This window comes from Lacerta agilis, chromosome 17, assembly GCF_009819535.1.
Source record: "Lacerta agilis isolate rLacAgi1 chromosome 17, rLacAgi1.pri, whole genome shotgun sequence".
Lineage (NCBI taxonomy): Eukaryota > Metazoa > Chordata > Lepidosauria > Squamata > Lacertidae > Lacerta > Lacerta agilis.
The window spans coordinates 25,398,107-25,422,158 of record NC_046328.1 but is presented as its reverse complement, the minus strand read 5'-3'; the positions used below and the strand labels follow the sequence as shown (position 1 = coordinate 25,422,158).

General features: G+C 49.5%; 1 protein-coding gene across 1 annotated transcript in view; it reads right to left on the bottom strand.

Annotated features, from left to right (window-relative positions):
• Positions 1-23,391, bottom strand: part of EHD1 (EH domain containing 1) — a 34,478-nt gene extending 11,087 nt beyond the window's left edge. The window contains 3 exon segments of the mRNA XM_033174833.1: positions 11,194-11,291; positions 19,936-20,356; positions 23,304-23,391. Of these exon segments, the coding sequence (XP_033030724.1) occupies positions 11,194-11,291; positions 19,936-20,356; positions 23,304-23,361 (577 nt within the window). The 5' untranslated portion in view covers positions 23,362-23,391.
• Between the last annotated feature and the right edge of the window lie 661 nt (positions 23,392-24,052).

Genomic DNA, 24,052 nt, shown 5'->3' with positions numbered 1-24,052 from the left:
AACAGAGCTCAGAAAGGCACAATCTGGCTATTGCGGGCTGGCTGAGTTTGCATTTCTCTTAACTTCACAGATGGGCTGGTGATGTTGGGCTCCCCGCCCCAAGGGATTCGACAGTCACCAGCCAATCCATAACATTGCAGTGTTTCTCAAACCTGGGTCACCAGCTGTTGCCGGCGATCAGGGATGATGGGAGTTGTAGTCCAGCAACAGCTGGGGACCCAAAGTTTGAGACACTGCAAGAAATGCAAACTCCGCCAGCCCAGGACACTGGCCAGAGGTTCCCCCAAATACATATCAGACGAGCCCTGCCGGATCAGGCCAATGGTGGCCCATCAAGCCGAGCATCCTGTTCTCACAGCAACCAACCAGATGCCCCAGTGGGGAAACTGGCAAACAGAACTCAAGAGCACAAGATTCCTCTCCCCTCCTGTGCTTTCCCAGCAACTAGTATTCAGAAGCATTTACTGCCTCTGACCACAGAGGCAGAGTATGGTAGTTAGTAGCCACCGATAGCCTTGACAGACCCTCCAAGTGTTTCGATTTTCCAGGGACAGTCCCAGATTTACAGAAGCCATTACAGTTCCTGATTTGATCCAGGAATGTGCCGCTTTTCCAGTCTATATTCCCACCGGAGACATATTGGAGGTTAAGGGTGTTATCCAACCCCTGAGCCATCTAAAGGCAGCCCTATATAGGGAAGCTTTTTAAAAAATGTTTAATGTTTTATTATGTTTTTATTCCATGTTGGAAGCGACCCAGAGTGGCTGGGGCAAACCCAGTCATGGGTGAGGTATAAACAGCAACATTTATTTATTTATTATTGAAAAGATAAAGGGACCCCTGACCATTCGGTCCAGTCGCGGACGACTCTGGGGTTGCGGCACTCCTCTCACTCTATAGGCCGAGGGAGCCGGTGTACAGCTTCCGGGTCATGTGGCCAGCATGACTAAGCCACTTCTGGCGAACCAGAGCAGCGCACGGAAACGCCGTTTACCTTCCCGGCACAGCTGTACCTATTTATCTACTTGCACTTTGACATGCTTTTGAACTGCTAGGTGGGCAGGAGCTGGGACCGAACAACGGGAGCTCACCCCGTCGTGGGGATTCGAACCACCGACCTTCTGATCAGCAAGCCCTAGGCTCTGTGGTTTAACCCACAGCGCCACCCGCGTCCACCTATTATTGAATAGGACGTCCCTGTTTTCATCAGAGAAATGTTGGTGGGTATGCCTTGAAAACCTGGCTCAGCTGTTTGGGGGTGGTCAGGAGGCCTTTTTTGCTGTTGTTAAATGGGTCAGAAACCGTTTTCAACCTACTGAAAAAGAGACTAAGACCTGCTTCAGGTACAAGTCTGAGCACATCTGAAGTAACCCCCCTTTTGTTGGCTTGTCTGAACCTGCCTCTGGGTTTTAACCCAAAGCCCTGAATTGTCCCCTTGCTCTGGACTGGCTAGATTCTTGTGGCCCTGCTGTGCTCAGCTTGATCTCCTGCCCTGACAATCTTTTATCTGCTCATCTCATGCCAAAGTCAGCCAATTTACAGACAATGGGTTGAAAACAGGAAATGGGGGGGGGGACTTTGGGAGGGGGAGATGAGCAGCTGCATTTGCAGAGCCTGTTCAGTCTTGCTAACAGAGATTCACACAAGGAGGAACAAGAGAAGCTGAATCTCTCTCTTTGACCGCGCGAAGAAGCTCCCAGACATTTCATTTATCTTATCTATACACCAATATTCATTTAAAAAATGTACCAGAGCGGTTTACAACAATTACTGCATCTTTATAAAAGCCAAACGACAAACCTAACCAAGTTAAAATCAGAAATCAGCTAACGATTACGGAAAGATCCATTCATTCTTAATTGCCTGACAGAACAGAAGTTCTCAGCAGGAAAAGTTTTAATACAGGAAACTGAAGGCGTCTTGCGGAATCTCTAGTGGCAGAGCGTTCCACAACTCCACATTCCACAGACATTCCACATGGAGGCGGAATGAAGAGGATCGACACCGGAGCCAATGACAGTAAAGGCTTGTTTACTTCTTTCCTGTTGTTGTTCTTGTTGTCAAATGTGCCTCACCAACTCTGGGAACAGCCACCAACGCTCCTGCGGATGATCTCAGTGACCTCTTAGGTACTCTGAACCCAAGTTGCTTAAGGCTTTGTAAATTAATACAAGGACCTTGAACCTGGCTCAGCAGCCAGATATTTTAACAAGGGTTGTCAGAAAGATGCCTCCATCCGCAGTCTGGCCACCACATTCCGCACCACCTGGAGCTTCCAAGGGCAGCCCCACATAGAGTGTAATGCAGTAGACTGGCCTTGAGGTTACCAGTGCGTGGGTCAGGAACAGTTGTAGCTGGCGAACCAGCCAAAGCTCATAAATCAAACAGGAAGCTCTCCTAGATGGTGTGGTGAGAGCCCCCAAATAGGGTGGAGAAGATCTGTGGTCCTCCAGATACTGTTGCCCCAGCCAACATGGCCAATGGCCAAGGATGATGGGAGCTGTAGTCCAATTTCACCCAGATGGCTCTGGATGAACCTGCCTGGGTGTTAAGATCCTTGGGTGAGCCCCTTCTCGGTCCCATCAACACAAGAAGTAGGCCTGGTGGAGGTGGTGTCTGGCGGAGCCTTTTCTGTAGCTGCTCCCAGATTGTGTGCTTCCCTCCCAAGGGAGGTTGGACTGGCTAAAAAAAACTGAAAGGTCGGAGCAGCAAGGCTGCCTCATCTGACAGAAATCACCTAGAAGGGTAGGTAAAGGAACCCCTGACCATTAGGTCCAGTCGTGTCCGACTCGGGTTGCGGCGCTCATCTCGTGTTACTGGCCGAGGGAGCCGGCGTACAGCTTCCGGGTCATGTGGCCAGCATGACTAAGCCGCTTTTGGTGAACCAGAGCAGCGCATTGAACCGGCATTTACCTTCCCGCCAGAGAGGTACCTATTTATCTACTTGCACACTGACGTGCTTTCGAACTGCTAGGTGGGCAGAAGCTGGGACCGAGCAACGGGAGCTCACCCTGTCGCGGGGATTCGAACCGCCAACCTTCGGATCAGCAAGCCCTAGGCCCTGTGGTTTAACCCACAGCGCCACATACTTGCACATTTTTTCCCCTAACTTTCTCTCCAAGGAGGGCTAAAGACATACTCAAAGGAAAGTGTAAGAACATAAGAGGAGCCTGCTGGATCAGGACGGTGGCCCATCTAGTCTAGCATTCTGTCCTTGTGGTGGCCAGCTTGTGGGAAATCTGCAAGCCAGGACCCTGGCACGAGAGCCCTCTCCCCTCTTGTGGTTTCCAGAAACTGGCATTCAGAAGCATGGCTGCTCCAATTGTACATAAGAGTCTGGGGTCACTGCTGGCAGCTCTCCACTGTTCCAGCAAAGGGTAGGGTTCCCAGCCATCTGCAAGCAGAACAGGTCCCCTGCCACTCAGCTATGGGTCTTGCTTGAGGCCCCAACTCAGGGCAGACGGTATGACAACAGCCCGCGCCCCCATACACACCCAGAACTCCGAATAATGGAGGTCCTGGTGCAGCATCCGGCACGACAATTCACAGAGAAAGGCATCTGCATTCCTTTCCAGTTCAGTTGCTCTTTCAAGAGCAGAGGCTTTTGACTCATGATAATCAGGGTGGTAAAAAGGGAGAAATCCCACAACCACTTGGAAGCAGGGGACTGAAACTCATAAGAATTTCAACAACAAAAACAACAACAAACTTTATTTGTGTAGCCTACAGACCATTGCATCAAAAAGACACATATTACAGATACTAGTAAAAACCCTATAAACCAATAAGGTGGGCTGAATCAGGATTCGGCATAAGAATTTCAGGAGAACCTGCTGGATTTCAGGCTGATGGCCCAACTAAGCCCAGCACCGCTGCCTCCAACTGCGAAAGCAGAGAGGAGCCATTGCGGCTAGTAGCCACAGAGGGCCCTCCAACGCATGAATTTGTCTAGTCCTCCTTTTTAAAGCCATCTAGGCTGGCGGCCATCACTGTGGGAGGGAGTTCCACAGGTTAACTCTGCACTATGCAAAGAAGTGCTATCACCTTTCCTGAATCTTCCAGCACTGGGTGCCCACAACTTCTCGTGTTATGAGAAAGAGAGAGAGAGAAACTATATTTTCTCTGTCCATTCTTCAAAGGGCTAACTTTGAGCGGCAGCAGTGAGAATTAGACATCAAGAGACAGCCGGGTGATTTCTGCATGAAGTGAGACGGGGGAATTTCTTCCTTTTTTTCAGATATTCGGTGGAAGGAACACACCCATAGTAATTGAGGGGGGAAGTTGTGGCTCACCAGCTGCAGAGGAACTTTCCCAAGGGCAGCTTCCAGGCGGGGTTACTCGGCTGCCAGGCAGGAGGTCACCGAGGGCCAAGTCTTTCCCACAGGCCAGGGCTGTGTGCCCTTCAGCGCAGAGAGAGAAATGCTGCCTCCCCCTCCCCATACCCACCCCTATCCCTGCCCCAGAGTGGCACATATCATACCAAACTAGGCTTTCACAACCCCTTCTGCTCACATTCCTACCACAACAAGCCACCCTGCAGCTCAGGTTCCCCGGCTTGTACACTGCAGGCAATGAGTTGGGGGTGCGCTTCATGCATGCTCAGAGGCACTCTCCTCGTGCTCCAAAAGCCAAGCTGTGAACTCGCATCGGCCACCGCCGGAGGTTTACGAAGGAAGACAACTGTAGATGGTGCCGTCGGAAGGTTTAGGACAGATAAAAGGGAAGTCCTTCTCCATGCAGTGCAGAGTTAACCTATGGAACCCACTCCCACAGGAGCCGCTGGCGGGCACCAGCTTGAATAGTTTCAGAAGAGGATTGGACAAATTCATGGAGGAGAGGACTATCCTTGGCTACTAGCCCTTACGGCTGTGCTCTGCCCCTCTCCCCGCAACCCCACACTGAGGCAGCACTGCTTCCGAATACCACAAGAGGGGAGCATTGCTCTCATGCTCGGATCCTGCTTGCCAGTTTCCCAAAAGAGGCATCTGGCCGGCCACTGTGTGAATGGGATGCTGGACCAGGTGGGCCCTTGGCTTGACCCAGCAATGTTCCTTGTACTGGCATTCGAAAGCTCAGCTGCAAGAAAGAAACGGTGGTCATGCCAGCCCTAGCCCAGGAGCAGAATTCAGGGCGGCCAAAGGAGGCTGGCGACACCGTAGGCTAGGGGTCAGCAAAAATGTTCAGCAGGGGGCCGGTCCACTGTCCCTCAGACCTTGTGGGGGGCCGGACTATATTTTGAAAAAAAATATGAACAAATTCCTATGCCCCACAAATAACCAAGAGATGCATTTTAAATAAAAGGACACATTCTACTCATGAAAGAACACGCTGATTCCCGGCCCGTCTGCAGGCCAGATTGAGAAGGCGATTGGGCGGCATCAGGCCCCTGGGCCTTAGTTTGGGGACCCCTGTTGTAGGCTTATCGCTCTCAGATGCTGCAAGGGGAAGAGGGAGGCCAGAACGCGCTAAATTTCCCTCCCAGCAGTAGAATCGCCTTTGTTTGCGAAAAAAGAAAGAAACCCCTGTGATTTCCAAGTCATCTGAAAAGGGGGAACTTTCCCCGTGCTGATGTGCACATCTTGCTTCCTAGAAGTGTCATTTGGGGAAGTTAAGCTATTCCAGGCCGAGAGACGGCAACACTGCCAGGGAGGGAAGGAAATGGAGCAGATGGGAAGAGCACCTTGGTTTGTGCACAAAGGATCCCCAGTTGAACTCATGTTGGGGAATGCCTGGCGCTGAAACCCCAGAGAACCAGCATAGCCAGTCTCTGCAGACAGCACTGGGTCAGGTGAGTCAGTGGCCTGACTCAGGGCAAGAGAGCTTCCCTTTTCCAGATCTCCCTTTGGAACGTTTGAGGAGGAGGAGGAAGGAAGGTAGGTTTCGTAAGGGAATACCTCAAATGGTTCTCTTCCCCTACACACACACACACCACTCTGAATCACCATCCCAGAAAAGCTTTTCCACCTTTCGGATTCCCTGAAACATTTCCAGGTAAACGGCTCACAGGCTGAAACTTCCTGGCCTGGACGAGGTGTGGAAAATGTGAGGCCCTCCCAGCCCTCCTGAAAAACAATAGGGGTAAGACTTCCAACTTCCTGTGAGTCACTGAGAAAAGCGTTGACATCACCGGACAGCCACACCCACCGTTTTGCAAAAGGCTCCCAGCCAACAGAGGAGACCAGAGATGCAGCAATTTGGGGGGGGGGGTGGCCTGGGAGGCAATAGCCGGACACCCTGTTCCCCATTCCTTCCCATGTTCCAGGCAGGAAGGTGGAAGCAGGGTGAGTGATTGGGGTGGAGGGGGGGGCGGAAAAGAAGTTCCACCGCTGCCCCACATGCCCAGAGACGCTTTGCAAAGCAAACAGCCAGGAATGCGGGGCTTTCCGAGTTTACTGGTATCTTATTTTAAGAATCTGCAAAGCACCGCATATAAAAATTACCTTGGCGGCGAACACAGGGGTATATATGAAAATGAGTAAGATTAACAATGGAATTGTAGAGCTCGAAGGTGTGACGAAGCAGGGGTGCTCCAGAGAGCCTCTCCCAGCCTTTCGGATGCCCAACTGTGACACAGAAGCCTTGCGTCGATGCCACCCACCCTTTCACTCCTCCTGCAACCCCAGAGGTGAGGGAAGCTGGGATGCACTAAAGCAGGGGTCAGCAAACTTTTTCAGCAGGGGGCCGGTCCACTGTCCCTCAGACCTTGTGGGGGGCCGGACTATATTTTTGGGGGAAAAAATGAACAAATTCCTATGCCCAACAAATAACCCAGAGATGCATTTTAAATAAAAGCACACATTCTACTCATGTAAAAACACGCTGATTCCTGGACCGACCGCAGGCCGGATTTAGAAGGTGATTGGGCCGTATCCGGGCCCCGGGCCTTAGTTTGGGGACCCCTGCACTAAAGCAATTACTTTTTTAAAAGGTTCTGAGCCGGTGACCCAGGACTCCTCAGTCCAAACTGCGCCTTTGTGGTTTGCTCAGAGTGTAGTGGAAGTCCACACTCTCTCCCAGACCCACAGAAGAGTGCGCTGGTCTGCTTACAATGCCAAACCAGCACATGGGGATTTGGAAACCTGGAGGCTGGTGGCAACCACACATAGTTCAGTGGTCAAATTAAGCAACTTACGGTAAATAGGAAAGAAAGGTAGGGGGGAAACAGGCAGAACCCTGAAGCAGAATACAAAACAAACCAGAGCACCGTGGCTCTAAGGTAAACTAACCCTATACACTCGTTCAAGTTTACTCCCAAAGCATTGTCAAAGGCTGGTCAGCTTCACAAATGATCCTGTCTTGGAAATCCAGCGCTGGAAAGGAAACTGGATCCTGCCCCCGCAATAAACCAGGTGCAATAAACTTTTTTTTTTGGGGGGGAGTCTTTTGCTCCAGCAGGTATTAATAGTGACAGAGGTTGACAAAATCAACCCCGTCTCCCTGGCTTCTGAAATGTCACTAGCATTTCCTGCACACTTCTATCCAACTGAGCTAGCCAGGCTGCTTTTTCTGCAGTATTCTATCTGCGTACCTGAAGGACTGTAAGACACTTCATCTTAAGGCTGCTGCTAAGCACAAAAGCTTACGTTCAGTGAAACACACAACAGTCCCTTCCTGCTGGCGGCTCACCGTCTATTAGACAAGCTATAAAAGGAAAAACGAATGAGGAGGGCAGAGGAGAGGAGAGCGAACACTGAAGCATCTCTAAGCTCACTGGCCAATGCCTAGGGCCACACTGGTCTTCCTCTTGCCGCAGCATTCTTTCTGCGAGGCAGGGGCTGCAGCCTCCCATAGGGGACTTGGTCACCTTGCCAGTGGCAGAGATCAGGATGCAAGATACCCTGAAGCACAACAGCCATATCCTTGTCTCCCTATGCCTGTGGAACGTGACGGAAGGGATCAACACACACTTGTTTTGCCCTCCGGCGCTCAGCAGAACAGCTCCTGAGCACCCTCTGGGAGGCCCCTGTCAGACCAGCACCAGAAGGGAACCCAGCTCCCAGCAGAGCTCAGACTGGCTTGGCCACATATCTCTGTGAGAGAGGGCAAAGGGCACAGAAGGCATGCATAGAGGTCTGCCTATGCAAGGGCAGGAGCTGGCCGACACTGCTCGATTCTGACCAAACTAAGCCTCCCAAGAGTTATACCATTATATAATTTTTCTTTTTGCAGGCAACAACAAGAAGTGAAGAAAACACCCCCCACCCCCCAAAAAAGCTGGGAAGCCACTGAAGAGATATTCATACAGTACAGGTAAGTACAATTAATACAACCAATTTAAACAGATATTAAATCAGGGAGTCCATTGTTTCTTTTCTAAGTGCAGGTCATGTAAGTTGTTAGTTGAGGCATAAGACACAAAGGTCCACCAAACTTTACAAAAGCGTATTATAGGTTCTTTGAGCACATGAAGTTTGCGAGCTAGTTTCAAGGTGACTGCGAGATTCCATATATTAAAGGATAGTTTTTTTAAAAAATAATAATAATGTGTATGAGCGCTCATTTGCTATCCCAAAGCTCATTGACCACCACATCCTGGTTTCTTGCTTGCTGGGGTCAAGTGGAGCCTTATCGCTGATCTGCAGCACTTCCTGATAGCTGGGCAAGGAGAAAAGTCAAATTTCCAGGCCTGCAATAAGAGGTTCCATGATCACTGCAGATGGTGACAGCAGTGACGAAATTAGAAGACGCCTGCTTCTTGGGAGAAAAGCAATGACAAACCTAGACAGCATCTTAAAAAGCAAAGATATCACCTTGCTGACAAAGGTCCGTATAGTTAAAGCTATGGTTTTCCCAGTAGTAATGTACGGAAGTGAGAGCTGGACCATAAAGAAGGCTGATCGCCGAAGAATTGATGCTTTTGAATTATGGTGCTGGAGGAGACTCTTGAGAGTCCCATGGACTGCAAGAAGATCAAACCTATCCATCCTTAAAGAAATCAGCCCTGAGTGCTCACTAGGAGGACAGATCCTGAAGTTGAGGCTCCAGTACTTTGGCCACCTCATGAGAAGAGAAGACTCCCTAGAAAAGACCCTGATGTTGGGAAAGATGGAGGGCACAAGGAGAAGGGGACGACAGAGGATGAGATGGTTGGACAGGGTTCTCGTAGCTACTAACATGAGTTTGACCAAACTGCGAGAGGCAGTGAAGGATAGGCGTGCCTGGCGTGCTCTGGTCCATGGGGTCACGAACAGTCGGACACGACTGAACAACAACAACAACAACAATAAGAGATATGTTTCACTTCTGTCCCACTCGGGCACCAGGACGGCAAAGGGCACCTCCATCTCCCTAAAACCTCTCCTCTGGGGGCAAGGCCTGGTTCCCTTCTCTTCCCCCAACCCCAAAGGCAGCAGAGGTGCTGGGCACCCCTCCTGGAAAGGAGACTGTAGCATAGCCAGGAGATGGTGGAAGCCAAACTGTGGGTGTCTCAAGACGTAGGACAGGCAGAGAGAAGATGGCCCTTGAGACAGGAGCCTGAGACGGCAGCTATTTGTAGCTGCCGTCCATCTGCTTGGCAGGAGCAGAGTTTCGCTATCAGAGCAGCACGAGACGCCGTCTCCGCCTGCCCCAGGCCCAAGGGGGGGGGCAGCGACACTCCCCAGGCATCAGGAATGCTGCTCCTTCCTGGAGAGGCATGTACACCACCTAGAACACCCTTCTCGTGCCAGCCACATATTTCCAAGCTACGCCTGGAAACTTCAGCGAGGGGAATGGGGGGGGGAAGAGTTTCCTCCAAGGAGGCCTGGACTTGGCCTGGAGACACAGGCTATAGGCCAAAGGCGGGGGGGGGGAGGAGGAGAGAGGCTCTTCTCTGCCCCTCCCAAGGACGGAACATTTCACTTAAGAAGCCACAACACGCTGAGTGAACATTCAACCTCCCAGATTGTGTACCCCAGCGAAGCAACCCTCCTAATTTTAAACCCACCCCCCCAAACCAAGGGTTAGAAACCCAACCACCCCAACTGGGAAGGTGGTCAGGGAGCCCCTCCTTTAAAACAAAAACAAAAAAAACCTCCTCTGTTCTTGAACGTTTGTTTTATTGGGACAGCCCCAGATCTTCCTTTCCGGGCAAGGGGCTTGGGTGGGAAATGAGGCAACATAGCTCCCAGGCATTGAGAGCCGCATCAAATTGAGCTTTCTGACCCAGATTCTGTTACCATTATAAATATATATATATATATATATATATATATATATATATATATATATCACTTTTTTTTACCCAAGTAACACAAGGCAGCTTACAGCAAACAGACAGACACATATATTAAAGCCAGCATTTAAAAAAAAAAAAACTTAAAGCAAACTCTAGAAGACAATCCTATTTTTTAAAGGCAGGATTAGAACATCCCGCTCACTCAAGGAGGCCGCAGTGAATTAGAAGCCAAAGGCCTGGCAATAAAGAAACGTTTCTGCCTAGTACCTGAAGCTATGTAAAGTTGGTGCCAGGCAAGTTTCCCCCAGGAGAGCATTCTACAAGTGGGGAGCCATCACTGAAAAGGCCCCGTTCTCATGTTGATACCCTCCAGACCTCCCATGTTACACTGATGGAGGAGCTTCACTGGGAGCGCAGCTGCTTTCAATACTTTTGAGGACATCCTTCTGGACAGGGTTGGGAATTGGGAAACTGTGCCCCTGTAGGTCACGCTCCCTTATTCAGCAAATTGGCTCTAGCGTTTGGACCATGGTGCTCCACAGCAGCCACCCAGGAACACCTGCGTGAAGCCGCTGAGTGAGCTCGCCCAAGGATCTGGAGCAAAGTGCCCTCAGTATACCAGTAATGCTCAGCTCTCTTCCGTCCAGGTCTTGGGACTTGCTGAACAAGCACCTGTAGCAGGTTGGACGGGTGCTAATATTCTGAAGCTCACTCAGGTAAGATGGTGGGGATGTTGCTATGAGGTCTGTCTGACCAAGAAGATGGGGCCACACTCATAGAAACGTAAGAAGAGCCCTGCAAAACCCCCAGCAAAGAAACATCAAGTTCTTGCACACAAGGCCCCCAAGGACTCAGCTATACAGCTGCAAATATAATGTTCGAAGTATGTTTTAAGTGCATTATACAAATGTGACACTAGGTGGTGATGGTGAGCTAATGGGAAATTCAATATATATTTTAAAACGTTTTTGTTTATTTTAAAGCATTTTCACAGTGTTTTTTTTAAAATATATGTCTAGATTCAGCCCAAGTGTTACCTCTGCTTATCCGCTGCTTCTCTCCAGACAGGATTCCAGGGGTGTCAATTATGCTGATGCTGTCCAGGACTGGGTTGGGCAACTGGGCACACATGAACCTACGAGGAGGGAGAAGAGAACCGTTAGGCCATTTGTCTCAGCCGAAAGCAAGCATAGGGAGGCAGACACGGCTCCCTGCCTGTCCCCCTCGCCACACTTTTTGGGCAACAAAGCTAACCGCTTTATATAGTTGAGCCATGTTTCAAAGTGGGGCCTCCCACCCTCCGGCACCCACCTTCGTGTGGCGCCACCCACAAAGAGAGGGGAAGGGTGCCGCGAGAATGAGTGGAAGGTAACTCGAGAAACAATTCACCCCCTCCACTTGCCGGGCTCCCTTGAACTTGTCTGCAGATTCGGATCAAGACCACACCAACAGGAAACTGATCTTGAACAGCTCCTTGATACACAACCTTTTGACAGTGGCCCAGGGCATAATCAAGTTTTGGAACCCCTTTAAGATCAGTAATCTAGACAATTATTGGTATTTCAAGACTTGGCAAATCGCCCTTCTTGGGGGGGGGGTGACTCGCATGAGCTAAAATTGTCCTGGGGCCAAAGTACTTGAGATTCCTCCTTTGCCATTTTTTTTCTCATTTGTTTCATCTACAAACACAGTGGCTCAGGAGAGTCAGGTCCCACAGGTCTAGGTGTCTGGATTTAGTACAGCCCAAGGTTACGTTTCAGTCTTCTTTTAAGTATGAACTTGCCACTGTTTTGATTTGGAGCATGGGTAGGCAAACTAAGGCCCGGGGGCCGGATCTGGCCCAATCGCCTTCTAAATCTGGCCCACGGACGGTCCGGGAATCAGCGTGTTTTTACATGAGTAGAATGTGTGCTTTTATTTAAAATGCATCTCTGCATTTTAAATAAAAGCACACATTTCACCCCCCCAAAAAAAATATAGTCCAGCCCCCCACGAGGTCTGAGGGACAGTGGAACGGCCCCCTGCTGAAAAAGTTTGCTAACCCCTGATTTAGACCATCGAACCCTTTGAAATCACAGAGCACACACCTTTCCTCTCTGGTTAGGTTTTATTTCTAATTCAATAAATCATGTGGCTGCATCTTGTGTATTTCCTTACTGGCAAACTGAGACAACTTGCCATTTTGAATTAACTTTTTCCTCTTTCTCATTTTATTTCATTGATTTGTTGCAAACATAACAAAAAGAATCAAAACAATTTAAAAAAAAAATCCTTCTAGTAGCACCTTAGAGACCAACTAATTTGTTCTTGGTATGCGCTTTCGTGTGCATGCACACTTCTTCAGATACCAAAAAAAGAATCAAGAGATTTTAATCTTAAAGCGTCAAAGCCTGGAAGGACAAAAGCCCTAAGATACAAAACAGCTCCAAGGTGATAATAATGCATTAACTCACACAAATATTCCCTTTACAAATAATAAAGATGAATTAAAAATAAAAAGTGTCCCCCCATGAGTTCCATTCATTAATGAGAATATAGGTTCTATGCAATCTTAAATGAGGCAGACACTTGCAAATACCGGTACTGATGGCATTATATATATTTTTAAAAATACACAGAAGGAGAGGAGGCCACTGTTCCACCGAGAGTGGATCTACTTGGACCCTAATTTTCAGCGGGGATGTTGGGGTGTCAACGAAGAATGCAGGCAACTGCCTTAGGCCTAGCCTGAGAGAATCTACCGGGACCCCCGACAGCAGCTCTCCTGGGGCTCAGGCAGAGAATCTTCTCCACTCCTCTTACCAATGACTAGAGAGATGCTTGTGGGATTTGAACCTGAGACCTTCCTGCATGCAGAGCGGGCAACCTCCCAGCGAGCTGCGAAGGCCCTTCCCCAAGCTTCCCAGACCCTGTGTGAGACTCAAGGGTTTTGCACCCCAGAATTGTGTTGAGGTTTGTCAAGAGCCAGACCTTCTGCTTTTAAAAACACTTCCTCTCGATTTCACAAGGAGGAAGCCGTGACAACAGGAACCTGTGGGCAAGGTAGGAGTTGCGGCAATTGACGGGGCTCAGGTGAGCAAGTTCCTTTTGCCCAGGGATGGGGAACTCGAAGACCACCTAAAAGACATTGTGCAACTGCAAACCATCTTCCTAGACATATTGTTCATGATGGCTGCGGCTTATGGGTGCTAGGAAATCTAACAACACCAGGGGAAGGCGGTCAGGTTCTCCCCCCCCCTTGAACTAGAGACCAGGCCTGTGGGCTGTTTATAAAGTCCAGAACACCGCCACCCCCCCCAATATTTCCCCCTACAATTTGGTCTCCAGGGTATCTTGTTCCAGCAGCTGACTGAAGGGTATTTATTTCGACCGGAGACCAAACCAAATGCAGCACCTTTGGACCTAGAAAGAATGTCCCATCTGCACTCCACATTTAAAGCGGTATCAGACCACCTCAAACAGCCATGGCTTCTTCCCCCAAAGAATCCTGGGAGCTGTCGTTCATTTGTTATGGGTGTGGAGGGTTCCTAGGGGAACCCAGTTCTCCCCACAGAGTTATAATTTCCAGAGTTTCATGGGAAGAGGGAAGCCACTCTGTGAATTGTAGCTCTGGGAAAAAGGTGTGGGGGGGAGTCTCCTAGCAATTCCCCGGACCCTGAACAAACTGCAGCTCTCAGGATACCTTTGAGGGAAGCTGTTACTGTTTAAAGTGACACGACACAGTGCAGATGTGGCCAGAGTGTCAGCCGCCTATCTCAGCTCCTGATACACAGCAGTTCTCCTCCCATCAAGGCCACCTTGACATGGACAGGGACTAAGTGAGCAACGCATCAAGGCACCGAGGCCTGTGCTGTTCTCAGAAGAGGAAGGTCAAAAATTAGGCTCATGGGTTCGAGCCCCACGCTGGGCGACAGATTCCTGCATTGCAGGGGGTTGTGCTAGACGGCTCACATGGCCTCTTCCAATTCTACAATTCTATGAGGAAGGAGGAGGGTGAACACCCCAGTACTTATCCCGAACTTTCAATCGCTGCTGAGAGCATTCTCTGCCCTCTCAGGGGCTATAGCTCTTGCACGCAGAAGGCCCCGGGTTCAGTCCTCCCAACAGCCATCTGCAGGGAGGGCTGGGAGAGGCTCCCTGCCTGGAACCCTGGAGAGGCACTGCTGCCAGTCAGTGTGGGCAGCACCGAGACAGAGGGACTCGGAATAAGAGAAGAAGAAGAGTTTGGATTTGATATCCCGCTTTTCACTACCCGAAGGAGTCTCAAAGCGGCTAACATTCTCCTTTCCCTTCCTCCCCCACAACAAACACTCTGTGAGGTGAGTGGGGCTGAGAGACTTCAAAGAAGTGTGACTAGCCCAAGGTCACCCAGCAGCTGCATGTGGAGGAGTGGAGACGCGAACCCGGTTCCCCAGATTACGAGTCTACCACTCTTAACCACTACACCACACTGAATAAAGCAGCTTCCCATGTCCCTCGCCAAGAGAGATGGGGCCGCTTCCCCTCTCCCAAAATGCTCAGGACATCCTCCCATGACCTCGCCCGATGACCCCCCGCCCTTGCGGGAATAAAAAGCACAGAATGCTTCCCAGCATGGGAGCGAGAGGCACCCCCTGCCTCCTCGGTGCTCAGCACTGCAACTAGGAAAGATGAGCTTTGGAATACTGCAGAGACAGATTTGCAGGGCTGCTGCTGCCGCTGCTTTGGAATTTGCTCCCGCCTTCTCCCCGCAAGCAGCAGGGAAGGCAACAAAGACCAAAGGCCGCCTCTTCCTCCTTGCATCAGTCCCTCCTTGCACAGCCCCTGCTTAACCCACAAAAGGCTGTGCACAAATCCAACTCCTGAACGAGCAGCCTGCGCTCCACCTGTACAGAGGTCCTAAGCCAAGGGTACTGGGAGGTCAGCTGCCATCAAGGACACTGGCAAGCTGCCTTGGATAATCCTGTAAGGATCCTCTGAAGATAAGGCACCTCCTGTCCCGGGGCCCCCCTCTGCTTGGCCAACATGATCCCGCCTCCAGGACTGTGGATTTGACCTACACCTACAGCATTTGACTGGGAAGCCTTCTCAGATCACTGGGCGCAGCAGAGGGTGAAGGAGAAAGAAGTTAGATATTAAGCCATGTGCAAACCATACATTTAAAGCACCAACTATACCACTTTAAGCAATCATGGCTTTTTCCTCCAAAGCAGCATGGGAGCTGTAGTTTGTTCGGGGTGCTGAGAGTTGTAAGGAGACCCCTCCTTGAGCGGCTTAACAGTCAATAACTCTTCCCAGAGGTCTGTAACTCTGCAAGGGTAATTGGCGGTGTCCTAAAAAGTATCCATGTACCCTTAACAAACAGCAGCTCCCAGAATTCTTTGGGGAGGAACCCATGACTTTTTAAAGTGGCATCCTAACGCTTTAAATTAGGGTCTCCCAAACTTGGGCCTCTCCAGCTGTTGTTGGACTACAACTCCCATCAGCTCTAGCTAGCAGGACCAGCAGTCAGGGGTGATGGGAATTGTAGTCCAAAAAACAGATGGAGACCCAAGTTGGGGAAAGCCTGCTTTAAATGTATGGGGTGAATGTGGCCTTAACAGCCCTCCCCACCACAAGATTCTGTGTAGGGCAAGCCAGGCAAAGCCGCCTGTAGTTAAAATTCCCCAAAAGCATCCAGTTGGCAGCCAGCCAACCCAACAGCATCACCAAACTTGTCAAGGTTCAAGGAGGACTGGACACAAAATGCTGAGCTTATCCCACACGAAGATTAGGGATGTGGCTTTTCGAAACAAACAGTTTTCGGAAGGGCCATGCCCCCAGCAGCAGAAGAGCACAAGCTTTGCTCAGGTCCAAGGTTCAATCCCCGGCATTTCCGGACAGTGCTGGTTGAGACACCTGTCCGGCAAACTCGCCGCCAGGCAGCCACTAGCAAGCCAGGTGGACCAGCTTGTGGCAAGAAAGCATTCTACAATCGGAGCTAGCTTGCCTCTACTTGAAAGCCACACTCGGAGTCTGCAAAGCGCACCAACCTTGCGCAGGGAGATTTCTGGCTTACCAATCTAAACACAACGGAGGTCAGGCAGGAGTGGGACAAAAGTGTAAACACTGTCAGGGTGTAAAATTAACTAGGAGGCCCAAATTCCTCCTCTGAACTCCCAGGCGGTTTTGCTAGCCAGGGGAATCTGCCGGAGTTGCAAGCCGCCCCCTAAGTCTGCCGGAGGTCGCAGGGAGACCCAGCAGGAACTAACAATCCCTCTTTGTGTTGACCCTGCTCTCCTGAAACAGACTTTTGGCAGCATTAACTCGTGACTGGCGAGGAATTCGATCTCAGATGCTTCGGGGCTCAAAAGGGCCGCTCGGCCAAAACTCTCGTTATGTGCAGTGTCAGACTTTGCAAACACTTGCTCGGATCATCCCACCCCACCCTTCCTGAGCAAAATTCCAGGGCACGCCAGAAGGATCGGGGCTGCATGAGGATGGCTCCCTGTGGAAGGGCAATTCCTGACTGATGCCAAGATCCAGGGAACTAAAGGTCCATCACCGCAAGAGCATTGTACCAGAGGCAAAAAACAAACAAACCCAGAAGTTAACACCACCCCTGCTGTATGGTGGAAAGAACTTAGAATGAAACAAATTTATCAGCAACACAGGAGGTAATTCCTGGATCAGGAAAGCTTGACCACAGTAGTGGTGATTTTAGGACTGGACTGCTGCAATACACTCCATGTGGGGCCTCCCTTGCGCTTGACCCAGAAACTGCAGTTAGTGCAGAATGCTGCAGCGTGGTTGGTGACAGGAGCAGACCCTGTCGGCATACCTGCTCAGAAATGTGCACTGGCTGCTGGTTTGTTAGTGGGCTAAACTCAAAGGGTTAAGCTTACTTAAAAGGTCATCTTGCCCCACACACACACACCCTCGACTGCTTCAATCTGCAGAACTGGGACTTTCACAAATGTGCATGTTTGTTCCATGGATGCAAGGAATTTGATCCTTCAGGGCGACAGTATCTAAATTTTAGAACTCCCTATCCATTGACGTTAGACAGGCATCTTTGTTGTATTTTTGGTGCCTGCTAAGAACCTGGGTTAGGCAGACCTATCCAGACATGTACATTTGACACACATTTTAATACAGTTTGTAAGTGCATCCAATTATGTATATGCATATTTTGAAAATGTTTAGGTCAGCTTGTTTTTAACTTCTGGCTTCACCAGTATCTGTTAACAGATTTTAGACTTTATGTAAATTGATTGGAGGTTTTGATGATTAAGCAGTATACAATTCCAGTTAAATAAATAAAAATAAAAACCAAACTAGTGGGATCTGCAACAAAGTTCTGCAGCGTGGACAGGGGGTCCTCTTCTTCAGGGCTCCACCCCTTCCTCCCTGGTTTTCTCCCCCCAAATCAGGATTCCATGGCAAGGACCAGCCCTCAGTTCTGAACATCACTTAAGAGCAAGAACAATAGACTCTATAAATAAAAGATGCTCCAGAATGCAAGCCCACAAGTTTAACCTTGCCAGCCCCACTTCTAAGAGCTCTGTGATGCCTCAGCAGGACAGGAGCTTGGGGGCTGGGGGGAGAGAAAAAGTACTGGCTAAAACCCACACCTGACAAAACAGATCTTGGCGTGCCTGAATTTTGCCACTGACTGAATGCACACAAAACTACCAAATGAAAGGGATTGAAAAGCCCCTCTGCTCTGGCAGGGGGGCTGGGCCTGAGCTACCCTGCCAGGCCTCAATAACTCTTCCGCCTCCAGTCTGGGTGCATGAGCCAAAGAGGGGATTTCTGCTGCTCTTTAAATCTGCCTGCCAAAGACAGATGGGAGAGGGCGGAAGGAAGGGACGGCGCCCTAAAAGCCCAGGCTGGCAGCAGGGCTGGCTGACTGGGCACAGCCAGAGCACCAAGTCAGGCTGCAAAAGAAAGTGGAACTGGGCGGATGCATTTTTGGATCTATCAGCTGCAGGGTGCAGAGCTCCAAAAAGTGAGCAGCAGGATCCACATCCAATACTTGGGCATAAAGCCAGGAAGAGAAAAGAAGGCAGAGGACATATTTAACACAAGTGACTCTCCCCCCAAAGAATCCTGGGAACTGTAGTTTGTTATAAGTGTGTTGTGAACTTTGTGAGCAGGAAACTACAGCTCCCAAGATTCTCTGGGGAGGGGGGAGTGGTGTGCTCTAAATGTATGGTATGGATCTATTCAGAGGAGGCTGCACCGCAACACTTAAAGGAGCCAATCCCCAAGATGAAAATGATGGACTATATGGAGCTCGCGGAGATGACCGGGAAACTTCGTGACCTGAGGGAGGATGCGGTGGAAGAAGATTGGAAGAAATTTAAATTGCATTTAAAAAATTATTGTATGATTGATAATTAGATATAACTAGGAAGGATAGCTAAGCTGTAGATTTAGAGTTAGGTTAGGTTAAGTGTTTAAGAAAAATGAATTTGAGTTAAGAAAACCAGTTAAGTTTATATGGATAGATATTTTTTATAGTAAATATGATTTTGCAAGAGGTTTAGAAATTACTAAAGATGATAGACAAGGAACGCCGGAAGAAGAGACAGGAGGAAGTCAACTGGCAATGTGAGATATAATTATGTTAAGAATTGAATTCTTTGTTTTATGTTTTTTTGTTTAAGTTGTTTTTTTCTTCAATGCTGATATATGTAGGATTGGAATGTTTAATTAAGGAGTATTAGTTTGTTGTCTGTTTAGGTTTTATTTTGTTTGTAATTGTTCTTTGTTTTATAAAAACTCAATAAATATATTTGTTTTAAAAAATGAAATAAAATAAAGGAGCCAATCCCCACCCCCAACAACAAAAAAAGTTTCCTTCCTCATCTTCCTTTAGGGAAATTTTAATTTCCCACTTGCATTTGATATGGTACAGCACCCCACCTCTTCCCAAAGTTGTTCAAGGTAAAACATTACCTCAAATTAACAACCATCCTGCAAGGCTGATTAGGATGAAAAATAGGTGACTTGCCCAAGGTTTTCCGGCCCCCAGCCCAATCTCCAGGAATCGACTCCAGTGCCAGCAATGGGGTAATGCCACCCCCTTGTCACCAGACAGCAGAAGGTTAATGAGACACACCCAGACAGCTCTGTCCTCCAAAAGAGGAGGGATGCTGGCCACATCAGCCGCCTGAGGTGGTCACTCCACTCCGCGCAACCCTGCTCCTAGTGAGCGTTATATCATGTCTGAGTGCTTGCTTCTTGGATCTTGCTCTCATCTAGGTGGTGAACTTTTTTGGGGGGGGGGAGGGTTGCAAGATAGCAGGCTCCTCCATAATCATCAGCATTCATATGACTGGCAAAGGCTCAGGTTCATATGCCAGCTCAGCTACAGGGCAAGCTCAAGAGGGGAAGTCACTAGCAAAAACACCAAGTTAGTCCACCTTGAGTTTCCTGGAAAGCGGACCTAGCCCACCCTTGGCTACACTGACCGGCAGTGGCTCTCCAGCGTCTGAAAGGCTGACCCTAGAGATGCCAAGGCTTGAACCGTGGACCTTCTACTTTCAAAGAGTGCTTTCTACCACCCAGCTCCTAAAAACAAAGATTCTAGTCCTCATGGGTCGGAATAAAGAGCCGGTTTAAAACAAAGGCGGGTGCCTTATTGTCTCATTTGGATCAGCGTCGTGGCGGCTCTGCAAGGTTTACAGATAACGGGTCTTTCTTCAGCCATACCCGCAGATGCTACTAGCCAGGGATTCAGCCCGAGTCCTGCTCCACACAAGGCCCCTTGCCCTTGGAGGGAACCCAGGGCCCGCCCCCCTGCATCCTCGTACCTGTTGAGAAAGGCGTTGCCGAAGGCGTTGAGCTTGCGGAAGGGGCGCCGGGGGTCGACGACCAGCGCGTTGCCCGGGATGACGCCCTCGCTCTCGCCGCCCATGACGGCGATGAAGGAGTCCGTGGTGGGCTCGGGCCCGATGCGCATGCCGGGGAAGTCCTGCTCCAGCAGGTGGCGGATGAAGGTGGTCTTGCCCGTGCTGTACTGGCCCACCAGCAGCACCATGGGCTTGCTCTCCCAGTCGGCGGGCTCCAGCGCCGGCGAGTGGAAGTCGTGGAAGCGGTAGTGCTCCTCCAGCGGCAGCAGCTTGCCGGCGTACAGTTGCTTCAGACCCTCCGAGACGGTGCGGAACAGCTCGGGTTCTTTGCGCCGCCGCGCGTCGCGGCTTACCCAGCTGAACATGGCTGAGCCCAACCCTACTACGGGCGAAGGGTAGGGGGACGGAAGAGAAAAATAAGATTTGTATTATTAATATTTTTTAAAGAGGGAGCGTTATATGCGGGGCCGGCTCTGGGTTCAAGAGCGTCTTATGCGGCAAGCAAAGTAGCCGACGGCAGCGCAACGCACCGCAGACGCCACGCGCCGCTCGGCGGCTCGCCTTATCAAGCCGCGGCGGCGGCGCCCGCCCTCCTAACCCCTGATTGGCCGCTCGCAGACGTGCTTGTCCCGCCCTCTTTCCTTTCCCGGCAGCCCTAAGAGCCGCAGAAGGCAAAAGTTGCGCCGCGCCTCTTTAACTTTTGAGCGTAGAGGTACGAAAGAGAGAGATGGGCCCATCTCAGTCGAAACCGACACCGCCCACTTTGGGATCTTCGTCCAGGAATCGCAAATTAACTCAACGGAAACAGTAATTTTTGCTCCGCCATTGTAAGACACTTGCCACCACCAAAGCAAGGTAACGCGGGTGGAGGGAGGAATTCTGCACATGCTCAGAAGCACTCGGGCATCTCTGAATTCAGCCTTAGCAATTATGAATTGAGGTGGGCGCCTCCTCAAAAATAAAACGAGTGCTCATGAGCATGTGCAGAGCGTACTTCCTTTTTGCAGGCTACTCAATAGCTCCATTGTTCCCCCCTCCTTTTACACACATATTAATTAATTAAGTAAACTTATTAAGCCAGCTGTTCTGTAACAGCGACTTGCATTAAAAAAGATACACATTAATACATTATACCATAGGGTATAATTGATACCATAGGGAGGGGGGGAGAAGAAAAAAATCATATAAAAGAACGCTTTTTCATACAATATACAAAAAGCACACACACCCCATAACAATCATAGGATAAGTAAAGCAGAATCAGCTAAGTCCATCAAAGGCCGGGGGGGGGGGGGAGATAAGTCTTTACCTACCTCTGAAAAGATGTCAGCAAACCTCACTGGGGGGAGTATTCCTCAGAGGGAGCCAACAATGAAAAGGCCATTTACCTACACTATGTGGGGACATGGGAGACTAGGTCTCCTATCTGCCAAAGCAGAAGGCCGAAGTTGATTCCTAGTTCCCAGCTTCTTGTTTCAACTCTTACCTTGGTTATCTAAACCCCGATTTGAAACTGCACTTTAGCCACCCAGTAGATAAGCTTAATTAGTAATTTTATTTTCATAACAAGTGGCCAGTGTTGTTTTCTGAACCAAGCACTGTGCATCAATAAACCAAATGGCTTGTTCCAGTCAGCCATAAATCCGTGGCTTTTATCACTGGTTCCTCTGTGAGCTAAAGTGCAAACCCAAACCCAGATTAGATTGCCTATTAAATTCTACTTTCCAGTTCTTGGAGCTTCATTGGCAGCCTGAATAATGAATGGATGCTTACTATTTTAATATTGCTTTGTTTCTATGTTTTGCCGTCAGGTGAATAGTATTATATTTTGGGTCTGTATGAAACAGGGGTGTAGGTGTCAGTGCGTGGTTTACCTACCATAAATAAATAGCAAACTGAAACTTACATGCCCCAGCCTACAGGTCCTGGGTTCAAACCCAGCAGGCGTCTCCAGATAACAAAAGGCTCCCGTAGCTAGTGCTGGCAATGCCTTCTGTGCTTGAGACCCTTGAGAGTCAATGAGACACAGTGTGCTGTAGTGCTTAGTGTGTCAGACTGCAACCCAGCACCCCACTTGGCCACAAAACTCACGAGGTGGTCGGGCCAGTCACTGCCTCTCAGCCTGACCTACCTCGCAGGGTTGTTGTGAGGATTAAATGAAGACCAGGAGAGTCATGTCCGCCACTTTGAGCTCCTTGGAGGAAAGGTTGAATATACAAATAATATTTATATACGGTTGTATCCAGTGTGGTGGTGTGGTTAAGAGTCTCGGGTTAGGACCTGGGAGACCAAGGTTTACTGGGTGACTTTGGGCCAGTCACTGCCTCTCAACCCTAACCCACCTCACAGGCAAAACAAAATCAAAAATTCTTTCCAGTAGCACCTTAGAGACCAACTGAGTTTGTTCTTGGTATGAGCTTTCGTGTGCATGCACACGAAAGCTCATACCAAGAACAAACTCAGTTGGTCTCTAAGGTGCTACTGGAAAGAATTTTTGATTTTGTTTTGACTATGGCAGACCAACACGGCTACCCACCTGTAACTGGAACTATGGAAGGCACCACCTCACAGGGTTATTGTGGGAATTTAAATGTGGCCTAGGACCTGAGAGAGACCAGGGTTTGAATTCCCTTGGCCACGGAGCTCACTGGATGATCTTGGGTAACTGCCTCTCAGCCTGACCTACCTCGCAGGGTTGTTGTGAGGGTTAAATTAGGAGGGGAGAATCATGTATGCCTCCTTGACCTTGGAGAAAATAATGTGGAGTGGGTGGGTCAGGGTGAGGCTGGCTGGGGCTGATGGGAGTTGTAGTTCAGCAAAACTCCTGGAGGGCACCAGGTTGGGGAAGGCCCACTTAGAACAGATAGGGGGTATTCATTTCTTTATTTGTTAGGGATATTTATATCCTGTCCTCCATCTATACAGATGCCAGGGCAGATAACAAAGCATAAAAATAAACAAATTGCACCATAAGCAGCTATAAAACAGTCAAATGCACCATCTGATAAACAGAGGCAGCTAAAGCCACAGAGCAGACATAATAATAATAATAATAATAATAATAATAATAATAATAATAATAAATCACTGACTTAAATCAGGACTTGGGGTGCCCTGGGAAGGACAGGCCCTGGGCTGTCTGGGTCCCTGATCAGTATTGAGGTTCTGGGACTCAGTAGTACCAAGCTGCACGCGCCCATTGAGCAAGGAGAATAAGAGATAAGGGATCAGCCTCAAGCTGTATGTCTGGAATATGTAAATAAATAATAAAGGGCAAGATGCCTTGATGATGATGTGGGGCTTCTCTGGGATGCAAGTGATGGCCTCACCTGAGCTCCCTTCGTCCATGTCAGCGTCCTTCTGCCCTCCGCTCCATTCCCTCTGCATGGCAAACCCACCTAGGTCTCGGCCTTGGCAGTTTAACAGCCCGGTGGCTCTGGCTGGCCGGAATCCCTCTTTGTGAACTGGCCTCATGCATCGCCCATGATGTCAGCAGGTTCTGGAATGAATAGGCCGCAGCTGGGGAGGAACTTCTCACTCTTAAGGATTTGCCTCTTCTGGGGAAGACCCAGGGCCAATTTCAAGGGGTTACTATCTGCTCTGATTCAGTGGCAAAATGTGGGTTTTCCCAGAGAAACAAACAAAAAGCGCTCAGGCACAGACCTGGAATGCCCAGACCTATACCTAGAAAGTGTGAAGCAAAGGTAAGCATGGGTGAGCCCTAGGTTGTGGTCATTTGCTGAAGAGGGAACTCTGCATTCACTCATTTAACTGCAGTTCCTGCATTGCAGGGGGTTGGGTCTCTTCCAAGCTCTGTATTTCTGTGATTCTATGATTCATGCACTTTTGATGTCCCAGCACTGGAAATCGTTTCGGAAAGAACCCTGACCCAGAGAGAGGCCAAACCTTGGACGTGCCTTTATCGGGCTCACCCACGTTCCGGCTCAAGGCTGTTGGCATGGTCCAAACATGACATATCACATTACTATGTGATTTCCCCCACCCCACCCCGCTCAATATTAGTTAGCCAAGCGAAGGGAGACCTTTGGCTTTCCTTATCCACTGAACTTTCTCTTTC